This window comes from Nomascus leucogenys, chromosome 9 (genome assembly GCF_006542625.1).
Source record: "Nomascus leucogenys isolate Asia chromosome 9, Asia_NLE_v1, whole genome shotgun sequence".
In the NCBI taxonomy this organism is placed as follows: domain Eukaryota; kingdom Metazoa; phylum Chordata; class Mammalia; order Primates; family Hylobatidae; genus Nomascus; species Nomascus leucogenys.
In genome coordinates, this window is record NC_044389.1 from 12,241,611 (window position 1) to 12,262,103 (window position 20,493).

Below are 20,493 nucleotides of genomic sequence, written 5' to 3' on the forward strand. Positions count from 1 at the left end.
TTCATATAAAACAAACCAAAACCAAAACCAAAAAAAAAAAAAAAAAAAAAAAAAGGAAAGAAAAAAGCAAGGACTGCCTCTTTCTTATTCTTCCAAAAGCTCCAGCTCCTGAATTGTGGATTCTAACCAAGGTGGGTGGAGCAAAGCTTACACTACAAGGGAATGAAGCCAATGCAAGGGCCCAGAGGGATGGGAAGCGTTTGTCAGAGTCTGGTGGTAAGCTGAATTCTGTGCCTGTTTAAATGGGGTTGTCCTTGTGGTTGCGGCATTTCCCTTCTCAACTTCAACAGACAATCAGTGGCATTACCCAAAAGTGGAGACGCATTGAGGACAGCACAGTTACAAGTGGGCATGAGTTTTTATTCTCAGTGCACAGCAGTATTGGTTTCTGTTCATCAGCAAAAAGCTTTATTGGTTCCAACAAATTATCCCTTTTAAAACTCCTCTTCTTCTTCTGTTCTCAGTGGAACAACACATTTGAATTTCAGATTTGCCAGTTTATAGCATTTTTTTTCCCTAAGAACCATATAAATACATGCAAAACCTTGTACATAGAGCTTAAATAATATCAAAATGCAAATATAGATTGGGTGCGCTGTTAAGCTGAATTGCAAATTATGGCAACACACACTGGACTGGGGTATACGTTGCTTTGATATCACCATTTGTTTGTTTATGTCATGCAGACCACAATAGTCAATTTTTTGTTTTGCTTTTCTTTTTTGTACAAAAATACCAGTGCTTGTTATACTGGTTACTAAAAGAAGAAGAAACTCAAAATTCCTATCTGCGTGCTAATTTGAAAAGAACAACGTAGATAGATTTGTTGGCACATATATATGGCATATTCACATATGGCATATATACATATGGGGAGAAAACATGAACCAAAGGCCAATTCAGTTATGGGAGCTCATCTCCTTCCATCTCTCCTAATCAAGAGCAAAGGGAACAGCAGGCCTAACAGCAGGGTTGGGAAGGCAAAAGGACTGGCACTGAACTAAGTGAAAGGGCATCTGGTCTATTCAGAGGAAGAGGCTGGAATGGCTTAACAATAGCAGGCATTTATAAGTGCCCACCCTCACCAATGCATTGGGGTTGGTCCCTAGACATGAAAGGTGAGGAAGTCTCTGCATACTGTGATGGTACCACGGGCTGCTTCAATTGTAAGGCAAAGGAAGCAGGAAAGAAAGGAAGGGATGCATTTAGAGGCTTTTCCGCACAAGCGAGTGTGCCATGCCCCTCTGTGTTTTCAGCAGTGAGGTAACCATTCAGATTTAACCGTGCCAACTCTCCTCTCTGAAGCTCAAGGGGAAGAAGAAACTCAAACCCTAAAGAACCCACAAGCGTCCAGGGGGATTTCTAGGTGATCTTTCTCTTAACCCCTTTAGGGATAGGAGAGTCATTCTAGAGGACAGACGATACTATGGGAAGGACCTAGCCTTAAGACTGTCACTCAGGGCTAGAACCAGCCACTGTTTTATCCATTTAGAATTCTGTCCCCATTTAATATATTGCACAAAATCTTTCTAGGGGAGGGAAGGCATCACAAATAAGATCCTTGCACAAAAACTCACTAAGGGAAAACTCCAGGGGGAACACGAAATAAAAACCATGAAAAATGCAAACCTCAAATCAGAGTATCCTTATAGACCAGGAGATATTCGTGTCTTTGATACTACTCTGCCAGCTATTCTTCAAGAAACACAAATCCAACAGAGGCCCCTGATCCTAATAACTAGTCAGGAAAGAGTCTGTCTATCCATCTGCATGGTGGGGGTTGATGGGAAGATTCATTTCCTGACAGCTGTGTCCCTTGCTGGGTGTTTTCCTGACTATCCACAGTTTACTACCCGTTTTTCTAGGTTTATTAAGAGAGGAAGCTAGGATGATACGTTCTCCTTCTCCCCATCAGACCCTTTTCAAATCCAAAGCACCATTTCGGGGAAAAGTGTTATTAACTTATGCCGTATTTACCCACTGCCAGTTGGATCAGTGAAACTGAATAGAAAAAACTTATATAAAAAACATATGCACATAGACACTTAAACTTACTTAATTCCATATCAACAAAATTTATATTAAAAAAGTCTAGAACCCAACAATTTTTTTCCCTAAGTATAAAGATGGCTGTTTGCAGAAAGAAAGTACGGTGTATTGGTTTTAAAACCAATTACAAATATACTAAGTCACCTGTCATGCCAAACAGCTGGTTATGTGCTCCCTTCCACAGGGCTACATGACGGCACTTTATTTTAAATCCTTTAAACAAAATACATATGGCTGACCCAAAAATATCAGTTTCTGATCTAAAGAAAACTATAATTTTTGCATATATTTCTATATTTTCTCTCCTATTATGGAAACTAGAACACAAGAAAAAAACCATTGACTTTTAAAAAGTAGACACAAGCCCTCAAGGGTAACCTGTCAGGCACCATGAGAGTCTTTTGTGAACAGGAATGGTAAAATAGCCTTCAAAGCTCGTTATTGGCTTGCTATTTAAAATGATCTGAGGTAATACAAGATTTGATAGAATTAAATCTTCTAAAGTAGTTGATGAATATATATGTGAAACCTAACACCTTGGGTGAGCTGTTTTTTTCCCCTATGAGTATTTAAGACACAAAAAAGAATTATTGAAGCATGTACGTTTTACAAAACCAAAATCAAATTTGCTTTCCTATTTCCTACGATGATGGATTATGTAGTCATGGGGATACGTAGGGGGCATTGTTTCTTTATGTTTCCCACTGTGGACAGCTCAGGTGAAAGGGGTGAGGGAGGACAGATCCAGAAGAAAAGGCTAGGTGGATCAGGTCATCTTCCTCTCACATGGGAATTTGGCAGTTCATACGTCCCCTCTTCTTGACTCTCATCACTCTAGAAAGGGGGGTGGGCTTCATCTATCTAATGGGAGGTGAGAGTCAGGGACATGAACTGGCCCCTGCACAGAAGTCAACACCAGCAGGGATACAAACAGAGCTCCTGCAAACCTGGCTCCACCTTGTCCCAGTAAGGAACACTTAAAAAATCTCCTAGCAAAGTCCCCAACTCCTGAGAGGCAGATGGGAAGGGGATGCTTTGGGCAATATTCAGGGAAAAAAAGGCACAGGGCTTTACTGGGCAGCAGCTGGAGCATGTGGCTGAAGCAGGGGCTGGAGGAGGGGGGAGTGTGCCGTGTGTGGGGGGTCTTTTTCTCCTTTAAGTTGGCAAAATGTCACAGGGGCCTCCCACTTTGGATACATATTTTCAAAATCAGAGTATTTGAGAAAGGCTGGGACCTTCTCAGAGACTGGAAAAGTTGTGACACGTGGCAAAAAGTAGAATCAGAAACTGGAGAGAATGTCGAAGCTGGTCCCCAGGCACCTAAGCTCAAGGTTTCTGGCCTCTGCAGGAAGGTTTTCTCAGATCATACTAGAATGGCTCTTTGGCCTCTCCCAAGGCTTCTGAACACTCATTCCCCACCAGTCAGGTCCTGCCCTGGAGAGCCTTGGCAGATGGCTTTGAAAGCAGTGGTCACCCCAAAGAGGAGACCACAAAAGTCTGCTTTGATGTTCTGTCTTGTCCTAGATTTGGCAGCATCTGGTCCTCAATATCCAAGCCCAGTAAGGGGGCAGGGTCATACCCAGTTCATTCTTTTGCCACCACTTTAGGAATAAGAGAAAGCTCAGGCTTTCAGGTAAAAACTCTATACCACACATATGCAACCTTCATGGGCAAGGCTGATCTCCCTGGCACTTAAGAACCACATGCACTTGACAAGATGGCAGTTTAAAAGCAGAAGGTAACCTGGCAACAACGGAGAAATATTCTTACCAGCACTTAACTGCTTCAAAAGGACCCTTTTAACAAAGAAACTGGTTGGATTCTAGAACTAAATCGAGGGTTCTTTTGGGCCAAAAGGGAGAAAGATCTAAGTTTACACAATTCATCCATATCCTTTCCATTTTCTTAATCATCATTTAAAAAAAAAAAAAAGGAAAGGAAGGGAGGACAAAAGACAAAGAAACTTGGAGAGATTTGAATGAAAGGGCAGAAAGAGTTAGAGGCCTACAGGCCTTTAGGTGTAAGTTTTCAAAGTGGGAAAAATTGAAAAACAATCACACTACTGGCGGATTTTATACATTCCATCTCTACCGCAACATATTTCACTTGGGGATATTTGTCTCCCTCTGAACCCTCAACTTAGTTTATAAATGGCACAGACTTGTAGGACAAAATCCAGAATTCAGGAGATGAACATCAGGGGAGAATGTGGGGTGGGGTGATGCCGAGAGGATTGTCATCATTTCTTTCAAAATGACAAGTGACTACCAAGGAGTAGATTCTACCATGACCTGCCTGGGGTTTGACTGGGTCCCGCTACAAACCCCAAGTCAAGCTTAAGTTGAAATCCTTGTAAGTCTGTGCTCTTGCCTCTTCATGGTCAGGTAGAGGTTCACTTCACACACACTGCTGTTCACACAGCAGCTGACATGACGATGAAAATTCCCATCATCACCTCATAGATGGGACAGATGAAAATGGAAATAGGGAACATAGGGATGAGAGTCAGAGAAAGAAAATTCAAACCGATGTCTCTAGGCTCTGTAGAGAGCTGTCCGACTGGGGGAGCTGCACTTGGTTGCAATCCACCGCATTGTTGTTTGTATTGGCGTATGGAGTGACCTCACCATCCAACAGGAGCACCCTAGTCCCAAACTTAGAAGCCTTGTCAGGATTTTCCTCCTCTTCCTCATCCAGGAGTGGTGTTCGTGGCAACTCCTCATCTATGGCGAATTCAGGGTGGGTCATGAAGCTGTGGATGGACTTTTGGTTGTAGGGTTTCTGAATGCTTTCGTGGAGAGAACTATGGAACGCTTTGACCACTTTGATCTATACCGGGGGAAGGAAAAGGAGGATGAGAAAATAGGGAGGTGAGAATTGGCCAGCAGAACAAGGAGATGGTGGTTTTAGGAGAGGAACAAAACCCAGACTATAAAACATGACTGCTCAGCAACCAAAACCAAACACACATCAGAAGAGATCATGGGGCACTAGAAACATCACATGGCTCAACTTTCAAGCAGTGGGGTGGGCTGGGGTGAGTGACGGCAGACAACTAGGATATTTTGAAAGCTGCATTAAAAAAAGTAGAAAACTCAAAGCAACGTTAGCATTCCCAAACAATCTACTTTTAAAATGAAACAGAAAACAAGAAGTTTCATTAGTTCTTTTAGATGGAGGGCAAGGACATGGGAACTAGATGCAAATTCATAGCCAAACTTAAAAAGATGATCCAGACATGTGGATTTCTGTGCTGAGGCCAAACATTTTGTGACTGTGGAATGGAAAAATTATGCATTGAGCTTTAGTTATCTGTTTAAAGACCTCAAAGAGCCAGCATACACCAATCTGCACATAATACACGTTGGGTGATGAGTGACCATGAATACTGTGCAGCCAGGCAGACAAACCAATCTTCATTTGTGTCAGCAGCATGCAGGAACTTAAAACTCTCTAATAATAATTTGCCCTTTCAGCCAGGAAACATGCATATTTTTACATCCCACAACCACCACTGTGTCTCCTCCCGGCAAATAACACAGAACTTCACTCCTTCAGCCCCTTCCCTAGAAGTGGATAAAATACAGGTGTCAAAAGATGCCTTCCTCCTGCCTATTGAGAAAAGACCTGGCTCTCAAAATTCAAATGCGCGTTCATGTCTCTGATACACAGCAACTGTGCCCAATCATGCTGCTTTCTCCAGCTGTTTCCAAATTGTGAAGAGGAGCATAGTCTTATGTGGAGAAGGGAATGAAAGGGACCAGGGAGAGAAACCTAATCCAGGAGGCAGTGCTACAAACAAGTGGCCTTTCTGATGGGGTGGATGAAGAGGATGAAGGAAAGGAAACTACGTGCGGTTTTACTGTACAAAAGGAGATGTATTGCCCAGTGTCATAGTCTCTGTCCTACTGCACAAAAAGGAAGGGATTCGGTCAGTTCAGAGTCACGAAGAAAAAACTGACAATAATTGATGCCTGTGAACAGCTTTTGCTTGTCCACAGGCACCAGCAATTTTGGCAGCTCTGCTTTTCTGAACTGTAGGTCTCTCTGAGGCATGGCTTAGAATCAGGGTTGGTAGAATTGGGGTAGAGGGAGAGGGTTGGAGCTCTGAGAAGTTGGAGAGAGGGGCCAGGGGAAAGGTAAATGGTTGTAGGACAGTTTTAGTTGTTGGAAGGTGGCTGATCCTAGTCTTGTCCAAAAAATCTTCACTCAGAAAAGAAATGGGAGTAATGTGGGGGAAACTGTTGAGGTTGGAGGGGTAGGAGTGATGAAGGTGGGGGTAGGGTACCTCTTTCATTCCTCTGCTGTTTAAGCAAAAAGTATATTCCAGGAGAAGACACAAGAATTTGGAGACAGCAGAGGATACAAAGAGTCAGCCAAATAAACTGGTTGGATCACCTGTTCCAGTGCTTCCTACCACCATACAGAACCTTCATAAATACCACTCAAAGAAGGCTCACTATCAATACTGTTGGTCCGTTTTCTCTGGAGGAGAATGTGTCTCTGCTGGCTAAGGCTTTCTTTATCTTGTCCCACTCTACTACAGCCTGCAGACCCACCCAGGACTGAGGGTGCTCAAAGCTCAGAAGGCAAAGGACTCCTTGCCACTCAATAGTATCAGCTCAACACCTCAGCCAAGAAGAATCAGGGAGCGCAGGCACACACTCACCATGCTGAACAGAAAGTGAGGACCACATTTTTATTATCTGATTCCTACTTGACCATCTAATGTGCGAATTTTACCTGTCATGTTGCCTTTGCTCCAGATCTAGGTGAGATCAGATGGAATGGAGGCTCCATCTGGTCTTCAGGAAGTCTCAAGTTTTCATTGATCTACATAAAATCTCAGAGCAAGGCAATTTGGATTAAGTGAGTCCAAACCCAGTGCCTTCTCCTTTGGCCCTGGCACAGATACACTGACCAAGAGATGGGTCCAAAGTCATCCCACTCCATCAAAGCCATCACTGTCAGGAGTGATAACATAGCCCACATTTTTCATATGCTTTCAAGATCTCAAAATTTCTACTGAATATTACAGGAGGGCAGGTGCCTTTATCCGCCAGTACATCATCTTCAATATCAGTGATTTTCAACTTCCTGCTTCCATTCAATTGAATACTTTATAGAAAAAATTACATGTGAAGTCCAGTATAGAAAATAAATTTGTAACAACTGGGGTTGGAGTTAGGGTCTGGAGCCCTGTTTGTTGGCTTTTCCTCTCACCTGTTGGGGTGACCAATAGTACTGTTACAGGCAAACAAAGAGGAAGATAAAAGTGAATTGGGGATGGGTAGATGGAAAAAATATGGGAAACGTCTTTTGGGGAGCAAGAAACAGTCATCCAGCTAGACTGCAGGACTTCTGGAATCTAAAGGGAAACCAGCCACCTGTAAGGAAGCTCACATGAAGAGGGGTCAGACAGCTAGGGAGCACCAGCTGGTTTGGTGGGTGGAGAGAAGGGTGAGGGAGGAGAGGGCATGGGGCTGTGCCAGGATGCCCCAACTCCAGCACTGGCCTCAGAGAACACATGCTGATGAACAACCACACATTATATCACCACCAATCCACCCAGGGCTGGCATCTCCCCTTCCTGGAGCATGATGCCTGGTGCATGAGCAGTGTATGGGGACAAGACAGGGCTAGTGAAGCAGGTGCAGGGAAAGCTTTGAGCAGTCTCCACACAGCCCGTCTACCCTTCCCTTCCTGGTCATCATTTCTCAAAACCTTGGGGAAATGTCTCTTCTGGGGCCCTGGCCTACAGGTGGAAGTGGCTGGTTGAAGAGCAACTCTTTTCATGACTCAGGAGACTGGGTATGAGTGCTGGGGGCTACTCTCTGCAGCTCAACGAGTGGGCAGGTGAAGACTCCATTTTCTCATTCTGCAGTTTTCTGCCTTTCTTTTTTTCTTTTGGGATGGAGTTTCACTCGTTACCCAAGCTGGAGTGCAATGGCGTGATCTCAGCTCACTGCAACCTCTGCCTCCCGAGTTCAAGCAATTCTCCTGCCTCAGCCTCTAGAGTAGCTGGGATTACAGGCGTGCACCACCACACTCAGCTATTTTTTTTTCTATTTTTAGTAGAAATGAGGTTTCACCATGTTGGCCAGGCTGGTCTCGAACTCCTGACCTCAAGTAATCCACCTGCCTCGGCCTCCCAAAGTGCTGGGATTACAGGCATGAGCCACTGCACCGGGCAGTTTTCTGCTCTTTTCAGAAACCAGGAGAAAAGGAATAGGGCCTCCCTATGCAGAGAAATCTTAGAGATCTATCTATTGAAGGTTGGACAAACAGTTGAATTCATTTGGAGATCTGGAATGGGAAAGAGGGTTTTAAAAGGGCTATAACTTCTAGGAGCTCCAACTAAAAAGGCACAGCTGGAGAAAGAGCAGGTGTGGCCTGTCTCTCTGATCTTCTAGTCTTCCAGGGTTTGGAGCACACCCTCTACCAGCTGCTCTACAAGATCCCAGTCTTCCGCTTAGTCTCTTTCTACCATCAAACTATCAGGATATCTGACACTAACCCTTCCTACCAGAAAGGGATGATTAAAACAGAACAGAAGCTAGTTAGAAGGGGATGGCAGAACTAGAAGGAAAAAAGGAATTAAGAGAGGAATATGAAAGAACTAGTGGGAGAGGTTCCTGGATACTTGCAGGGCAAGACTTAGTGAGTTCTTTCTTGCCTGTTTTTTTGACCTAAAGAAATTGTATTTATCTCTATCAAGTCCCACCCCCACTCCTCACATCAGAACACTTTGGCTAAAGAGACAAAACAAATCTAAGTCTGGTCAACCCACACAGTCCGTGATCATGTGAACCACAGACAAGGCAACCTTTCTTTAGCCCCTTCCCAGAGGTCCGGGTGGGGGGCGGTGAGGTTGGGAATGGGGGAGGAAGGAACAGACTGAACACTGAGATATTTGAAACCCACATTATATTTAATACAGATAAACTCTTTCCCACATTATCAGCAAAGAGCTGGCTACCTTCTCTCTCCCCTCTGAGTCCTATTTGGGGAAGGGAAAATGACCACAAATAGGAGGACATAAGTATTAGCAAGAATCCAAGAATCTACCAATGGGAACACCAGATCTTAGGTTGTGAGTTGATAACATTCCAATTGAAAGTCTGGCTGAGAAAGGGCTTCCTGAAACTTTATGTGCAAAGTAAGTGCTGGCTATTGGTGAAACAATCAAACTAGAGAAAAGGAGAAGCAAAATAAAAGGCACTCCTCTTCAGAAACTCCTAAAAGTTTAGTAAATGAAGAAAAAGTGTTATTTTGACTCTTTTGTATATTTCTCCTACCTTCATGTGAACTAATTGATTTTTTTTCTTTGTTTTTTGTTTTTTTTTTTTTGAGATGGAGTCTCTCTCTGTCACCCAGGCTGGAGTGCAGTAGAACATCTTGGCTCACTGCAACCTCCGCCTCCTGGGTTCCAGCGATTCTCCTGCCTCAGCCTCCTGAGGAGCTGGGACTATAGGTGCGTGCCACCATGCCTGGCTAATTTTTGTATTTTTTAGTAGAGACAGGGTTTCACCATATTGGCCAGGCTGGTCTTGAACTCCTGACCTTGTGATCCACCTGCCTCAGCCTCACAGAGTGCTGGGATTACAGGCGTGAACCACTGTGCCCAGCCTCTTTTTTTTTTTTTGAGACGGAGTCTCACTCTGTTGCCCAGGTTGGAGTGCAATGGTGCTATCTCAGCTCACTGCAACCTCCGACTCCCGGGTTCAAGTGATTCTCCCGCCTCAGCCTCCCGAGTAGCTGGGATTACAGGCACACACCACGTTGCCCAGCTAATTTTTGTATTTTTGTAGAGACAGGGTTTCGCCATGTTGGCCAGGCTGGTCTTGAACTCCTGACCTCAGGTGATCCGCCCACCTCGGCCTCCTAAAGTTGGGGTTACAGGCGTTAGCCACCGCACCCAACCAAGATTAACTGATTTTTAAACCGGAGTCCCAGAAAAGTAAAATAACGGCGATGTTCAACCATATACATTTGAACTGAACTACCTTCTTTTCTTCACCTATAGCTACAACTTTTTTTTCTTTTTGAGACAGAGTCTTGCTCTATCGCCCAGGTTGGAGTGCAGTGGCACAATCTTGGCTCACTGTAACTTCCGCCTCCCGAGTTCAAGTGATTCTCCTGTCTTAGCCTCCCGAGTAGCTACAGGACTACAGGCGCCTGCCACCATGCCCAGCTAATTTTTTGTATTTTTAGTAGAGACAGGGTTTCACCGTGTTAGCCAGGATGGTCTTGATCTCCTGATCTCGTGATCTGCTTCGGTCTCCCAAAGTGCTGGGATTATAGGCGTGAGCCATCGTGCCCGGCCAGCTACAACTTTTATGCTAAAATTGCCAGTCGGCAATACAGTGGTAGCCAAATGGACTATTATTATTGACCAAGTTTAGTATTGGCTCAGTTATGACAGGTCCACTAATCAAAACACACCCATGGGCACATTAGCTCCCTTCCTACCTTTCCTCAAAAGATCCCAAACCTTGCCCCCATGTAAAGAAATCTCCTGGGTTTTCCTCTGGCCTAACCTCACATCTAAGCTTAGGAGGTAGAGTTCAGACTCAAAGGAGCAGGAAGAGAAGAGAGGAACAACAACATACCCCGGCAAAGCAACAAACAGACAAACAAAAAAGGCAAAGCAAAGCAAAACAAAACTCAAGAAAAGGAAGAAACGAGCAATGCAGAGGAACAATCAGAAAACAGAATTATTGTCTTTAAAACAGTTAAGGTTTAATAGCTTTTCTACATTACAAAAATAAAATACAAGGGCACAGAGGTTTTAGAGTGGGATTTTTGTCTTTTCTTCCCTTAAGTCAAAATATCAAAGGGAAACACCAAAAGGAAAAGATAACCATGGTTGGTTAAAGTGGATGCCACGTGCTCTCTTGTGGTCATTTTAGCAAATCATGCATCATAATAGACTATCACTCACTGCCCATAGGAGGAGATGAAACAGCAGGAACAGAAGTGGTGGGGGAAGATTTGACTGGTGCAACTGCTACATAGGATGAACTAGGAACAAGTTTTACATCAAGTTGTTGACCCATGTTCTGTCGCCTTAGGACTCCCTTAAAAGAGGCTCCCGTCTGGAATGTGTTAATTACGTCGATCTGCAAAGAATCAGAGAGTGAGACAGCTTTGCTCCACAGTCAGTCGGAGAGAGGTGAAGAAAGAGGAAGGCAGGGTCATGGAAGGTTGGGGAAGCGGGGATGGAAGTAGATGGGAAAAGGGGACAGGAGAGAGCAAGAGAGAGCTTCCCTCCCACACAAAGCAATGGTGAGGAGGAGAAAAACGTTAATTGCATATCATACTTCATTTAGGGAACAATTTGCCATGGAGTCCCAACGCCCAGCCAGAATCTAGTTTTTTCTTCCCTTTGAATCCACAGTGGGCATTTGAGGTGTAGAGGGGGCCAAGAGTATTTAAAATTTAAAGGGACTTTTCCCTACTCCATCACTCCTAACAGTTAGACAGAGATTGTTCGTTGTTTTTACCTGTACTCTTTTTTTTTTTTTTTTTTTTTTTTTTTGAGATGGAATCTCGATCTGTCTCCCAGGCTGGAGTGCAGTGGCACGCTCTTGATTCACTGCAACCTCCACCTACAGGCCCGTTTTTACCTGTACTCTTAAAAATAAGGCAAACAATTGAAGATTCTGAAGGCAAATTATGTATTACTGAATTTCAAGGCTCAGGAACCTCTAAATCAATGAAACCGACTACCTATTTTTGCAGATTTTCCAGGAAAATAACTCATGTGTTTAAATAAAAAACAGGGGCCGTTTAGTAGCCAATATACAAGTGGCCATGATGGAAAGGCCCCTGGGCCATGAGTTGCTGGGCTCATCCTCCTCTGGGTATCTTGTCTGAGCTATCCCTTCCCTGGGCTGAAGTAGGCAGGGTCCCTGAGAATGGAGCTCAAGAACCCAGTGGCCAAGCACACTATAGAGAATGCTACTAAGTGCATTAATGCATTAGAGATCTGAAATGTCTGGCAGAAATGCTGACAGTAACTCGGCAATTAGACTGAGGGAGGGGGAGGAAGAGGTTTTGGTTGGTGGTGGTTGAAACAGCTATAGGTCGAGGCTTACACAAGTAGCCTCTGGTTTTCAGTGCCTTGTTCCTCAGCGACAGAGGCAATTAATGCCATTCATTTTCTTCCTTCCTTTTTTTTTTTTTTTTTGACACCCAGGCTGAAGTGCAATGGTGCGATCTGAGCTCACTGCAAGCTCCGCCTCCTGGGTTCACACCATTCTCCTGCCTCAGCCTCCCGAGTAGCTGGGACTACAGGCGCCCGCCACCAGGCCAGCTATTTTTTTGTATTTTAAGTAGTGACGGGGTTTCACCATGTTAGCTGGGATGGTCTCGATCTCCTGACCTTGTGATCCGCCCATCTCGGCCTCCCAAAGTGCTGGGATTACAGGCGTCAGCCACTGCGCCCAGCTTCCTTCCTTCCTTCCCCCCTCCCTCCTTCCCTCCTTCCTTCCTTCTCTTTTTTTTTTGAGACAGAGTCTTACTCTGTCACCCAGGCTGGAGTGCAATGGCACGATCTTGGCTCACTGCAACCTCTGCCTGCTGGATTCAAGCCATTCTCCTGCCTCAGCCTCCTGAGTAGCTGGGACTACAGGTGTGCACCACCACGCCCAGCTAATTTTTTAATTTTTAGTAGAGACGGAGTTTCATCATGCTGGCTGGGCTGGTCTTGAACTCCTGACCTTGTGATTTGCCCTCCTCGGCCTCCCAAAGTGCTGGGATTACAGGTGTGAGCCACCGCGCCTGGCCATGCCATTCATTTTCTGACAATGGTCCTGATTTAGGGCCTCAATCAACTCTACCATCCTTATCCCTGACCCCTAAGTAACAAGGACGAAATCAAAAGGAATTCCCTTTAGCCTTCATGAATCTGGTAGAATAATCTTAGAAATATCTATCTGCTTAATGCCAAGGGTTAATCTACCAGGAATGTAGGAAAGGTGCTGATTCCATTAACTGGACTTCATTTTCCCAGGAGGGAAGATGGGAAAGTAGGCAGAATGTGAGTGAGATAGTTCTTTCATAAAGCTTTCTGAGAAGCCATGAGCTGTTTAGGGCTAGTTTCTGGATCCAGATCACAGATTGAGCAGAAACGCTACTGCTTCCTCACATTATTCAGTTTTAGTTCCCTGGGACTGAGGAGCTTGAGCCTGCAGGAGGAGAGGGTTTACACTTGGGGTGGGTGCGGGGGTTCCAGCTCCATGGAAGAAGGGACTGTAGAGACACCTTCTTCAGTGCTTATTGGAGTTACAAGGTCCCAACCTCCATAGTTCTAGTCTCTAAGTTTTCTTTTTTTTTTTTTTTTGAGACGGAGTCTCGCCCTGTCGCCCAGGCTGGAGTGCAGTGGCGCAATCTTGGCTCACTGCAAGCTCCGCCTCCCGGGTTCATGCCATTCTCCTGCCTCAGCCTCTCCGAGTAGCTGGGACTACAGGCGCCCGCCACCACGCCCGGCTAATTTTTTGTATTTTTAGTAGAGACGGGGTTTCACCGTGGTCTCGATCTCCTGACCTCGTGATCCGCCCGCCTCGGCCTCCCAAAGTGCTGGGATTACAAGCGTGAGCCACCGCACCTGGCCTAGTCTCTAAGTTTTCTAACGCCTCCTATACTAATGCACTGCGATGAGAATGACAATAAAGATCAACGTGGAGGTGGCAGGGGGTTTCGTCAGAACCCAGCTGAGGCTGAAGGGCTGATGTTGGGAGCGGACCTCAGGGATCCAGGATACATGTTAGCATCATTAGCCTCATCAGCTTCCAGAGTCAGGTGCATCCTGGATGGCGTGGATTTGGTCACTGTGGCATCTTGAACATGTCTCACTTTAGGCTTTAATGCCATTTTGGCCCAACTGCCTCGTGCTCCAACAATGGGGAAAGGTAGGATACCTAAAGCTATGTAGGCAGTGAAACCAAAAAGACCTTATAGAGAGGTGCATAGTCAAGGAAATAGAAATTGGTAGTGGAGGGGAAGGAAGGCCCATAAATCTCAGCCTCCCAGGACAGAAGACTGGAAAGGAGCAAGGAGGCACTGGACTGAGGGACTGTTGGCTAGGAGAAAAGAAATCACGTAGTAGGAGAAGCAGTTGATCCTGAAGAAAAGCAAAGCAAAGACAGGTTATTTTGGAAAGAGCAGACCCAAAGGAAAGCACTGGGGACTTTAGAGATGGGAGCCAAAGGCGCCAGGTTCTATGGGTGCTTGGAGTCAGCAGCCTGGAGGGTGGGGTGGGGTAGGGAGTGGGACTCTGGATGCCATGAGGCACTTTGTGTAGGTCCCGCTGGAAATTTTCTTTCTGAGAGGAGGAACTTGAGAGAGGGAAAGGAACCCTAGTGTTTCCCTACCTAGCCCTTTTCCACTTTTCTTTTTCTTTTTCTTCTTCTTTTTTTTTTTTTTAAATTCAGCTCTTTATACAACATCCCTTGTAAAAACAAAAGAATAAAAACAAACCAAAAAAGAGGGGCAGGGTAAATTATTTTTTTAAAAAAGAGGAAAGGAAAGAGAGGAAAAGGAAATAAAATAAGACGATTTATTGCTTCTCCTCAGCATCCTCCTTGGTCTCTTCCTCCACTGAGAGAGCTTCTAGCTTTTCCGCCACTTTTTCGGCATGATTGTTTTTGCCTGATCCTGGCCAAGCCGTCTCCTGGAGTCTGTCTTCTTGAAACTCAACGACCAAAGGAAGCCAAGTGGATGCATTCAAGCACCGCCTAGACCATGGTCAGGCTGCTCAGTGACATCTGGTCACTTGCCACCACAGCTGCAGTCCAGCCTCACGGCAGAGGTGACCAAGCCCTCTGACAGACAAACCAAGGACCACTGTAAAGCACCTTCTGGTGAGCTCCAGGCAGTGCCCGGACTCCAATGCCTGCCCAATTGGATGTGAGGCCAGCAACACGGAGAAGTGCTCAGGGCTCCCCAGGGAGCAGCTGTGTCCCCAGGGAGCTGCATCGCCCTGGATAGGTGAGGCAGCCACAGCACCCTGGAATGTTTATCTGGCAGACAGAAAAAGCACCCGCCTGGAAGTACAGTCAGGTGCAGAGCGAGTCTGCAATCCATTTTTCTTTTCCTTTTTCTTTTTTTTTGAGACAGAGTCTTGCCTTGTTGCCCAGGCTGGTGTGTAATGGCACGATCTCGGCTCACTGCAACCTCAGCCTTCTGGGTTCAAGTGATTCTCCTGCCTCAGCCTCCCGAGTAGCTGGGATTACAGGCGCTCACCACCACGCCCAGCTAATTTTTGTATTTTTAGTAGAGCCAAGGTTTCACTATGTTGGCCAGGCTGGTCTCGAACTACTGACCTCATGATCTGCCTGCCTCGGCCCCCCAAAGTGCTGGGATTACAGGTGTGAGCCACTGCACCCGGCCTCTTTTCCACTTTTCTATTTGTTGTCTTGCCTATAGGAGATAAGTTCCTACCAGGTATGTAGTTTAGAATATTCACTTCATCGATCTCTCCTATACACTAAGGAGGTGGGATTGACTGGGGAACTTCCTTCCTTTTTTTTTTTTTTTTTGAGATGAGTCTCACTCTGTCACCCAGGCTGGAGTGCAATGGTGTGGTCTCAGCTCACCGCAACCTCCGCCTCCCGGGTTCAAGCGATTTTCCTGCCTCAGCCTCCCAAGTAGCTGGGACTACAGGCATGTGCCACCATGCCTGGCTTGTATTTTTAGTAGAGACGGGGTTTCACCATGTTGGCCGAGCTGGTATTGAACTCCTGACCTCAGGTGATCCACCTGCCTTGGTCTCCCAAAGTGCTGGATTACAGGTGTGTGAGCCACCGCACTCGGTCTTTTTTTTTTTTTGTGAGACAGAGTTTAGCTCTCGTTGGCCATGCTGGAGTGCAATGGCGCAATCTCGGCTCACTACAACTTCTGCCTCCCGGGTTCAAGCAATTCTCCTGCCTCAGTCTCCCGAGTAGCTGGGATTACAGGCATGTGTCACTACGCCCGGCTAATTTTGTATTTTTAGTAGAGATGCGGTTTCTCCATGTTGGTCAGGCTGGTCTCGAACTCCCGGCCTCAGGTGATCCACCCACCTTGGCCTCCCAAAGTGCTGGGATTACAGGCGTAAGCCACCACGCCCGGCTGACTGGGGAACTTTCTAAAACATTTGCAAGGCCAGTTTTAGGCAGTGAAACTTATTTTGAAGATCTCTAGCCAATCAGCAGAGAGAATACGCCTGTTCTCTGGAGACCACCTTGAGATCTTGGAATTTACAGTGTTTTTGAGATGGAAAATTTCAGGATTAAAACAATAAAGCTATGGGTGGTGAGAGCAGGAGAAGACAGAATTATCAATGCTTACACCAGCCCATTCACCCAGGAGAAAGTAGTTACAATCGATGCATGGAAAGTGGAAAACAAAAGTTATTCTGGGGCTATAGGTAGGGGACATAAGAGCAGCAGGGGTGGCTTCTATCCCATTTCAGAAATTGCAAGAAGGGAAGAGGCTTGAAGAAATTATTGCTTCCTCCTTGTCAGGAAGCAAGTTTGAATCCTGCAAAAGATGCTCAGACATCAAGAGACTATTGTCATTTTTACACATGAAACCATCAGATTCCCCACCATGGCCTTACACTTTGAATGGGGGAGATATAAAAGGTGAGTTTCTTTTACAAAGACCCTTCCAGATAGCATCTATTCCTACAACAGCAGTCTGAGGAAGCTAATATTAAGTGAATGCTGGGTATGTTGGCATATTGATATTGTCTAACTCCTTCCTTCTGAAGGGGAGGGAAAAACTGAACATTTCCCACCCTGGGGTCAGGTCTAGTGCTTGCAAGAGACCTTATACTGAAGCTTGCCCATTTGACAGAGGGTGGCAGGGTGGGCTTTACGGTCAACCCAGAGCTAAAGGACTATGCTAATAGTGTCCCACGGTCCAGGTCATTTGACTCCTCTCCTCTCAGAGGACTTCACACAGATCCCTTTGCCTGTCTGTCCTGAAGCTGAGGATCTAGGGCTGCCCATCAGTAGTGAGCCTTTGGAAGGGAAGAGATGCTGGCCAACAAGAACTGCTGCCCTCCCAACACCTTCCAAGATGGGAAGCTTCTTCTCCCAAGGGAAGGACAGACCACTATCAGAGTACCTGAGTCTGGATACGGTTCAGGCCCCGGAACCAGAGGATCTGGCCTCGGCGCAGCTCCATCTCAGCATGGTCAATCTCATCCAGCCCCTCGGCATCCTTGGTGATCTCCTCTTTGGTGGTGCCATGCCCAGCCTCCTTCAGGAACTTCAGGGATCGGGTAGGTATTGCGGAGATGAACTGAAAACAAGTGCAGTGAAGAGGAAGACGTCAGAATCAGCGTGAGAAGAGCCGTCAGTCAACTTACATGAGCCAGGCCCTTGGGCAGGTTACTCTTTGCCCTACCACCCTTCCCACTGGAAAAGTAGTGGACAGAAGCACCAATCCATCCAGGCAAGCATTCTCCAAGCGCCCACCAGCGGTCAGGCTTTTAGGAAGGTTTTCTGTATTTATGGACACACACAAAAGAGAGCTTCTAGTCTAGTAATCGACCAGCCATCTGCCTGGTCGCCTGGTCATATACTTCATTTGCCTCTTTCTGTCTAATTTCTTCTGTTCCATTTTGCAATCTGTCTTTTGAGGTTAACAGAACTATACTGCATGGTACGCAGTAGGAAGGAACAGAGACCAGGACCTGGGGAAAAAGAGTTTGGGGAGAAGGTGGTGATATTGCATATGTATGGGCAAGGGGTTGAGAAGGGTATTGGAAATGAAGGACCCCTTTCTTAGTTGCCACATGCAAAGTAGTTTCTATGTTATAAACTCTTGTGAAAGGGTACCAAAAGTTTTATTGGGCTTGAGGTGAGGAAGCGGATGGGACAGTCCATAGAAGAGGGGACACATGAGTATTATCAGAAGACAATGAGCAGTACATAGGGCTTGAAATTCGAAATAAATTTCCCGGTGAGCTCAGCACCTGTCAGTCAGTTCTTTCCAGACAAGATAAGGAGTAGCCAGGGCTCATGTGGGGAAGAGGGACTGTATGGGCAATCTGATATGGAGTTAAGGGTTTTGAAATGGGAAGAATGCCAGAGCTCTGCTTCTGAATGTGGAAAGAGCTGTTGTGATACAGAAGGCAGGCTGCTGTCTGGCATCAAGACCACATGGCCACATGTGAGGCAAGAGCCGGAACAGAGTTTCAAACAACAGGTTTAACAACCAAGCTTTACCAAAGCATAAAACTGCCTTAGGAACCCACTGGTTAAAAAAAAAAAAAAAAAAAAAAAAAATCTTCACCAAACAGAACAGGATGGAGGGAATTGGGTCAGACATTAATTAGGGAGGGCTGGGTGCGGTGGTTCATGCCTGTAATCCCAGCACTTTGGGAGGCCAAGGCAGGAGGATTGCTTGAACCCAGGAGTTTGAGATCAGCCTGGGCAACATAGTGAGATCCCAATCTCTTTATTTTTTGTTTTTTGAGATAGAGTCTCACTCTTGTCGTCCAGGCTGGAGTGCAGTGTCGTGATCTCGGCTGATTGCACTCTGCCTCCCGGGTTCAAGCAATTCTGCCTTAGCCTCCCAAGTAGCTGGGATTACAGGCATGTGTCACCATGCCTGGCTATTTTTTTTTTTTTTTTTTTTTGTATTTTTAGTAGAGACAGGGTTTCACCATGTTGGACAGGCTGGTCTCGAACTCCTGACCTCAGGTGATCTGCTTGACTCGGCCTCCCAAAGTGTTGGGATTATAGGTGTGAGCTACTGTGCCTGGCCTGTGACCCCCATCTCTTAAAAAAAAAAAAAAAAAAGAAAAGAAAAAGAAATTAATCAGCGAGGCATCTAGGTGTAAAATAAATAACTAGCAGGTTTAGGGGAGAAGGCCTGCAGCTCCAGAAATGGCTCTTTGAGGCCAGTTAGGGCAAAGTGTCCATTACCTGGGTGGCTGGGCACTAAGGGATTATCTGCAGAGACCTGGGGTCTGTAAAGAGAGGTATAGCCCAGGCCAGAGCTGAGGATGAGGGAGGTTTGTAAAGTGGTATTAAGGAAGAAGTGAAATTATTAGACTTAATGATACTATTATAATTGTAATAGTTTAAAATTTGATTATTTATAAGAAATCAGACATTATTCTAAGTCTTTTCTGTATAGTAACTGATTCACTAATTAACAATGACCTTGTTTTCCTAAGTTGAAGACACTAAGACACAGATTGGTTATGTAACTTGCCCAAGATGATTCAGCTCATAAAAAGGAGAGCTGAGGCCGGGCATGGTGGCTCAGGCCTGTAATCCCAGCACTTTGGGAGGCCATGGCGGGTGGATCACCTGAGATCGGGAGCTTGAGACCAGCCTAGCCAACATGGTGAAACTCTGTCTCTACTAAAAATACAAAAAATTAGCTGGGCGTGGTGGCGGGTGCCTGTAATCCCAGCTACTTGGGAGGCTGAGGCAGGAGAATTGCTTGAACCCGGGAGGTGGAGGTTGCAGTGAGCCGAGATTGCGCCATTGCACTCCAGCCTGGGCAACAAGAGCTGGGCCAGGTGTGGTGGCCCACACCTGTAATCCCAGCACTTTGGGAGGCCAAGGCAGGCAGATCATGAGGTCAGGAGTTCGAGACCAGCCTGGCCAACAAGGTGAAACTCTGTCTCTAGTAAAAAAACAAAAATTAGGCAGGTGCGGTGGTGGTTGCTTGTAATCCCAGCTACTTGGGAGGCTGAGGCAGGAGAATTGCTTGAACCCAGGAGGCAGAGTTTGCAGTGAGCCGAGATCACACTATTGCACTCCAGCCTGGGTGACAGAGCAAGACTCTGTCTCAGAAAAAAAAAAGAAAAAAAAAAAAAAAAGGAGAGCTGGATTCAAACCCAGACAGTCATTCCCACAGTCCATGCTCTGAACCACAGGCCACACTGCTACTCTAGAGATCTTGTAAATCTGAATTTATCTCAGGTAAGAGTTAAGCATTCCACCCAGATAAAGCAATGGCAAGAAACAGAAGAGGCTGGAAACCCTGAATTATGTCAGCCCAGCAGCCCACAGCCAGGTTGCTGCCTCATGAGAATAAAGACATGTGTCTTGTAAACTCTTCTACTTCTTTTTTTTTTTTTTTATTATACTTTAGGTTTTAGGGTACATGTGAACAATGTGCAGGTTTGTTACATATGTATCCATGTGCCATGTTGTTTTGCTGCACCCATTAACTAAGACCCTTATTATATTTATTTTTTTTTGTAGCAAAATTCCATTGAAAAGTTTAGTTTCTGTCTCAGAGAAGCTAAGGGATTTTTCTACCTCCAGGCATAGTTAGAGAAGAATTCTGATACCTCTGAAGTGATCATTTCACTTTGAGATCCTATGAGATGGCAAGGACTTGAAAACTTGAGTGGGGGTGGGGAGGAAAGAGGAGAAGACGAAGATGAGGAGCTGGGGGGGTCTCCACAGTTGCTTATTCCATCTC

At 45.7% G+C, this 20,493-nt stretch overlaps 1 protein-coding gene and 1 non-coding gene across 8 annotated transcripts in view; both read right to left on the reverse strand.

Moving 5' to 3' along the window:
- Nucleotides 1-339: 339 nt before the first annotated feature.
- The window catches only part of ATP2B4 (ATPase plasma membrane Ca2+ transporting 4), a 115,415-nt gene continuing 95,261 nt past the window's right edge, over nucleotides 340-20,493 (reverse strand). For 4 of the 7 annotated variants that reach the window (XM_030818613.1, XM_030818608.1, XM_030818609.1 and 1 more), the window contains 2 exons: nucleotides 17,167-17,343; nucleotides 340-4,878 (listed from right to left, as the gene is read on the reverse strand). In XM_030818613.1, coding sequence (XP_030674473.1) covers nucleotides 4,570-4,878; nucleotides 17,167-17,343 — 486 coding nt within the window. In that variant the 3' untranslated portion in view covers nucleotides 340-4,569. Of the gene's footprint in view, nucleotides 4,879-10,993; nucleotides 11,172-17,166; nucleotides 17,344-20,493 lie in introns of all 7 variants that reach the window. The other 3 variants (XM_030818614.1, XM_030818612.1, XM_030818615.1) reach the window with 2 other exon arrangements.
- LOC115836824 lies at nucleotides 15,007-15,131 on the reverse strand. The gene has a single exon (XR_004031832.1). It is a non-coding gene; the product is annotated as a small nucleolar RNA SNORA77 (small nucleolar RNA).